Source organism: Otolemur garnettii, unplaced genomic scaffold, assembly GCF_000181295.1.
Source record: "Otolemur garnettii isolate 467f Iridium unplaced genomic scaffold, OtoGar3 scaffold00013, whole genome shotgun sequence".
In the NCBI taxonomy this organism is placed as follows: domain Eukaryota; kingdom Metazoa; phylum Chordata; class Mammalia; order Primates; family Galagidae; genus Otolemur; species Otolemur garnettii.
This window is the reverse complement of record NW_003852408.1, coordinates 15,606,410-15,612,306: the sequence shown is the minus strand read 5'-3', so window position 1 is coordinate 15,612,306 and position 5,897 is coordinate 15,606,410. Positions and strand designations below refer to the sequence as shown.

The window sequence follows — 5,897 nt, the reverse complement described above, 5'->3', positions numbered from 1 at the left end:
CTACAAGTGTGTGCCCTTGGGAAGCTCCTTCCCTGTGCATGAGGTCCTTCCCAAGGTGCAGCCCTGGTGTTGGGTGGCCTGTTACTGACTCCAAGTGTCCTCTGCGCCTGTCTGTTCTCCCAGACTCCCTGCCAGCAGGAACTGGACCAGGTCCTGGAGCGGATCTCCACCATGCGCCTTCCAGATGAGCGGGGCCCTCTGGAGCACCTGTACTCCCTGCACATCCCCAACTGTGACAAGCATGGCCTGTACAACCTCAAACAGGTGAGCGTGTGTGTCCCTGGGCCAGAGAGGCTCCTTCTCCTTCTGGGCTCCAGGCCCTGGGTGTGCCCAGAATCCCCTGAGGTCTGAGCTGATCGGGAGCCTCAGACTTCTGAGACTGACAGGGCTGGGGAGCCAGCTGCCAGCCACACTTGGTGTCCAGGTTGGGAGGGAGGCTTTTGGAGAGAAGTGGGCTTGAACCAGAGCAGCTTACCTGTCGTGGCATGCTAGCATGCCCCAGATGCTAGTGTGGTAGGTGGGGTGGGACATGCTGACAGTTTGGAGTTCTCACCAGCTCCCAGGTGATGCTGATGGTCTGTGCCCCCCCCCTCAGAATCACTGATTCACTGGCCAAATAGCCATTCTGATTTCCAAGTATCTCAGGGGATGGAGAAATGCCATTGAAAATATTTCTGAAAACTGTAATAGAAAAATCAGAAATATGTGAGACCAGAAAGACAGAAGACAGTTTAGATAAACCCTCCAGGAACCCTTTCCCTTCCTCTCCTCACTTCCTGTTCATGTGCATGTTAATGACCAATGTGCATGTGCAGTAGTCTCCCATAACATTGTAAATGGACTTGACTTAGCCAGAGACTTGGCAGGGATCAAACATGAAGCAGTTGTCCTTCTGCATAGCCCACCCTGCCTTTCTCTACCTCTTCACCCCTTATATATGTGCATTTCCCATAAGGCAGAGAGAAGGTGTGAAAGGGCGGAGGGGAGGAGGGGAGAGATGCTGAGGTCTCCAGCTCTCATCACAGAAGCGTCTGGCTTCACATGGCAGCTTTGCCTCTTACTAGCTGTGGGTCCTCAGGCAAGTTGCCTAACCAGCCTGTGCTTCAGTCTCATCTGTGATGTGGGAATGACTGTATCTAATCCACAAGGTGGTCATGAGGCTGTAATGAATCTATGGGAGACAGAAATGGGAGTGAGCAGCGGGTCAGGTGCTAACACAGGGCCTGGCACATACTGACTTATTGTGACATGAGATTTTTCACCTTGCACTATGGGTAAGGTCCCGTATACCGGGTCCCTCACTGGGTGGGACCAACTTGAGGCTGGGGGCTCAGTCTTGTCACCTTTGGGCATCCTCAGGCCTTGCTAATGAGAGTGGTCTCTGGGCCGGCAGCGTCAGCGTCACGTTGGAGCTTGTTATGCGTGCAGGGTCCCTGGCCCACCACAGACCTCCTGAATGGGCCTCTGCATTTCAGCACATGTTCCTGGGTGCAGTTGAGGTTGGGAAGCCTACCTTGCAGTGCCAGTTGAGCACAGGGCAACAGCCCAGTGAGCCGTCCTCCAGGGGAGGAAGGACGCCTAGGCCCTGGGAGTGGCGCTTCATGCTTCTCTCTCTCCCCAGTGCAAGATGTCTCTGAATGGGCAGCGTGGGGAGTGCTGGTGTGTGAACCCCAACACTGGGAAGCTGATCCAAGGAGCCCCCACCATCCGGGGGGACCCTGAGTGTCATCTCTTCTACAATGAGCAGCAGGAGGCTCGCGGGGTGCACACCCAGCGGGTGCAGTAAGCCACAGCCAGCGGTGCCTGGCCCTCCACCCCACCCTTCTCCAGACACCAGCAGAAGATGGAGAGTGCTTGAGTGGTTGGTGGTGGGGATCTTCCAGGAGTTCTTGACCTGTGTATTTATATTTGGCAAGAGACCAGCACCGAACCCAGCTCAGCACCCTCCCTTGCTTCCCCCCTCATTCCCCGGCTGGAGATGCCTGCCCCCTTCCCTGCTTGCCCCCTCCCTGGGGGGGAAGAGGAGCTGTGGTGAGGGAGCCGGGGTAAAGCCTTGGGAGGGGGGGAAAGAAATTTTTATTTTTGAACCCCTGTGTCTCTTTTGCTTAAGATTAAAAAAAGGAAAACTAAAGTGATGTGTCTTGCCTGAGTCTTTGGGGCCTCCTTGGGAAGGGGATCCAGGGGCACCTGAGGTCTCCTTCCATCCAGCTTTTCCTGACATAGTTTCCCACTCACAAAATGGGAAAGAGTAAGGGATGGGGGAAGGGGAGCTCTTGGATCTAGATTGAATCCTGCCGTCAGCCCCCAGAGTCTCCCTGCCAGGACCCTAAGTGAGGCTTTCCAGGGGCAGGGTCATCCTGGGGCTGGGGCAGAGAGGGGCAGATGACACTGTGAAGGGAGATAGGGATAGAAGCCCTGGAATTGGGATTGTCTGGCCCTGAAATGAGAGCTCCCTCTTCCCAGGGGGAGACAGTTCAACTCAGTCCCTAAAGAAAGGGGGTGGGACTGCTGTTGAATGGCACATTCACGGAGGTGTCACCACTGAGAAGCCAGGTGCTACTCTCTGAGGGGCCTACATAACTGGCCCCAGAACAGCAATGTCAGGAAACCAAGGGCTGTCTGCAAGGAAACAGGCTGCGGGCTATGGGACCTGAGGGGCTCCAGGGCTGATTGTAAGAGCTCCACCACGTGTTCTGCTATGAATCCCAGAAGGGCGGGGGGATGCTCAGCTCTTGGGGCCATGGTCCCGTCCTTAGCACATGGTCAGAGCCAGACCTTTCCTGTTCCTCCTCTCCTGCATCTGGAGTCTGAAGTTTCCTGGTCACAGAGGAGGGGCTCTCCTGCGGCTGTGTCCAATCCACCTCCCTTCTTACTGTCCATCTAGTAATTCTGAAGAGGCAGGGGCACACCGGGACCTTGACCAGGTGTGAGATGAGTTTGTCTGGACAGCCAAAGAGCCTTCCAAACAGGCATGATGAGCTTTCTTGAGCTCAGCACCTCTTGTTTCTTGAGAGATAAGCTTTCTTGAAGTGCAAGGAAATGGGATCCCTAAGAATAGGCAGAGCTGAGCCAAGAGGGAGTTCTAGGCTGCACCAGGCCAAGGCCAGCATGTGGCTGGCTACCCTGAAAGTGCATTGATTCAGTTAATCCTCATGAATCTATGAAAGAAGTACTATTATTAGTCTACTTTACCGATGAGGGAACACACCCAAACTCCCCTCCCCTGGGGCTGGAGGCCCCTTACTCCACAGTGTGTAGCCACCTAACCGTGGGTTCAGGAAACAGGCCAAGGGCTTGAAGAGAGGCTAGGGTGCTCTGGGCACAGGCAGCCCCTCCCTGGGGTCTATGATCCAGACACCCCTGTCTCTTGTCCCCTTGGGTGAGGGACAGCTGTGTCTGCTCTCCTGGGAAGCACAATGGTTCTCAACCTTGGTGAACATTTGAATCAACAGAGATGCCAAGAAAAGACTGCTGCCAGTATGTCACCCTCAGAGAATCCCATCCAGCTGGCCCAGGCAGGGTCTTTCTTTCTTTCTTTCTTTCTTTTTTTGTAGTGACAGAGTCTCACTTTATCACCCTTGGTAGGTAAAGTGCTGTGACATTACATAGCTCACAGCAACCTCCAACTCCTGGGCTTAGGCAATTCTCTTGCCTCAGCCTCCCAAGTAATGTGTTTCCCTGCAAATAAGACCTACTCCCCAAATAAGCCCTGACAGGATTTCTATGCATTTGTTAAATATAAGCCCTACCCCAATAATAAGACCTAGTGATGGGTGTGGCTATGCAGCATATCTGCATACACACGCCATGCATTTTGGTGTGGAGAGGAAGACATCCCCTGAAAATAAACCCTAGTGTGTCTTCTTGAGAAAGAATAAATATAAGACAGTGTCTTATTTTGGGGGAAACACAGTAGCTGGGACTACAGGCGCTGGCCACAAGCCGGGCTCTTTTTTGTTGCGGTTTGGCTGGGGCCACCCTCGGTATACAGGCCAGCACCCTGCCCACTGAGCCACAGGCACCACCCCTTTTTTTCTTTCTTAAGTTCCAGTGTAATTTGGGTCAGGGACTTGATGAGAAGAATGTTGGAGTTAGGATGTCTGGGTTTGGATCCAGTCCCATCTCTTACCATTTCATTGCCTGCATCATGTACCTTCTCCGAGCCTCAGTTTTTCTCATCTACTGAGGGCGATTTTTTGCCTCAAACAAGAGTGGGGTGTCAAGGGGAGTACATGTGTGAAGACGCTTGAGAAGCTACCGGGCGGCGTAGGACGGGCGGGTTCCTACCGGTCGGCCCTCTCCCGGACCTCACATCCCAGGGTGCTTGCTCAGCCCTTTTCTGCAACAACGAGCAGTGGGCTTCTCTCTGACAGTTGCCCATAGAGCGCTTGAAGCAAAACCTCCGAAGGCTTTACGGGTGTGCGAGCAGCACCTCTGCTGTGGCTCTAGCTGGAGGAACCACACTAACTCACGGGTCGTGTGGCCCGGAAACCCTTGCCGAGAGGAAGCACAATTGCATTCTAGTAGGCAGATGGCTGGCAGGGCAGGGATCTCAGCAGCGGTCAAACAGACGGCGCCTCTTTTCGAGTTTCATCTTGGCCATTGACAAACGCCGGGGTTCTACTGCCACCATGAGGTAGCATGTAGAACTGCAGCTGGGCGCCCCATGGGGCCTTGGAGAGAGCGTTGATCTTAGGAGCCCTCCCTGGCTGTCATTACAGGCCCTGCCCTGATGGCCTCAGAGAGAAATGGGGGAAGGGACCTGGGAATCTGCGCAGAAACATGCCTCCTATGTGCTTCTTAGGTAGAACTAATGACTCAATTTGTAGGACCCGGTGCCAAATGAAAATATGGAGCCCCTTGTTGAGTAATAATTATTAAAAATGCCAAGACTGTGACAGCAGTGTCAGACCAAGTGTGGGCCTTGTGGGGCTGCACAGGTTGCATGCCCATGACACTGTTGGCCTGTTTTGTATAACCTCTGGATCTGAACAACCACTGTGTAGACACTGAATAATAGCTATGTACGGTGTGAGGGTTCAGAGTGCCGCATGCAAGCAAGGTGGCCTTGGAGCAGGGTCTGCAGGCTGTAACTTTGGAGTTATGTGGCTTTGGGCATGCTTCTAAACTCTATGAACCTTCTTTACTTCATATTTAAATATTGGGGTGCTTTCTCAAAGAGCTGCTTTGGGAATATAAAATCATTTCTGTTGATGTTTTTATTTGTTTTGTATCAGTGATATATTTTATAAAACATATGTTCCTTTGTTACAGTGCATTTTATAGGGTATAAGGAATAAATTAAATATTATTATGTAAAAAAAATCATTTCTATCTTCTCCCTCTTAAAGAGAACATATACTAAGTGCTGCCTAAATGTAGTTCTGACTGTCTGCTAGGCTCCATGTTAGGGTGTCAGGACATGAAGATGCCAAAGATTATGGCCTTTGTCCTGAAGGGCTGATGTTCTTATCAAGGGATGGCCTTCGGCGCAATGGTGGAGAGCCTTCCAGCAGGTTCTGTGGGAATGAGTAGGGGGACTATCTATGTCTGGCATCTGGGATGGCATCTCAGAGGAGGGTGTGAGGGTAGAGTTGCTGTAAGGAGGAAGTGGGAATCGGGAACGGAGTGGGGTGATGTGTGTACATGTGCGTGGGTGTGTGTGCATGTGAGTACATATGAGTGTGTGTGTTTGGCTGGTTCAGACAGAAGTGCCAAGCCTTTAGTCATGAGCTGCACAATGAATTTGGACACCTGCATGTGGCTGGGGACACAAGGTGGAGGGAAGATGCAGATAGAGGAGCAGGTGAAAAGGAAACCAGAGCCATCTGGAGGGACCTCTGGTGCCTTGCTGAGGGATTTAACTTTGGGACCAAAAGATAGCAAAGTGCCAAGGA

At 52.4% G+C, this 5,897-nt stretch overlaps 1 protein-coding gene across 1 annotated transcript in view; it reads left to right on the top strand.

Moving 5' to 3' along the window:
* Positions 1 to 2,131, top strand: part of IGFBP2 (insulin like growth factor binding protein 2) — a 25,721-nt gene extending 23,590 nt beyond the window's left edge. The window contains exons 3-4 of the mRNA XM_023510370.1: positions 44 to 264; positions 1,622 to 2,131. Of these exons, the coding sequence (XP_023366138.1) occupies positions 44 to 264; positions 1,622 to 1,786 (386 nt within the window). The 3' untranslated portion in view covers positions 1,787 to 2,131. The remainder of the gene's footprint in view (positions 1 to 43; positions 265 to 1,621) is intronic.
* Positions 2,132 to 5,897: the final 3,766 nt, after the last annotated feature.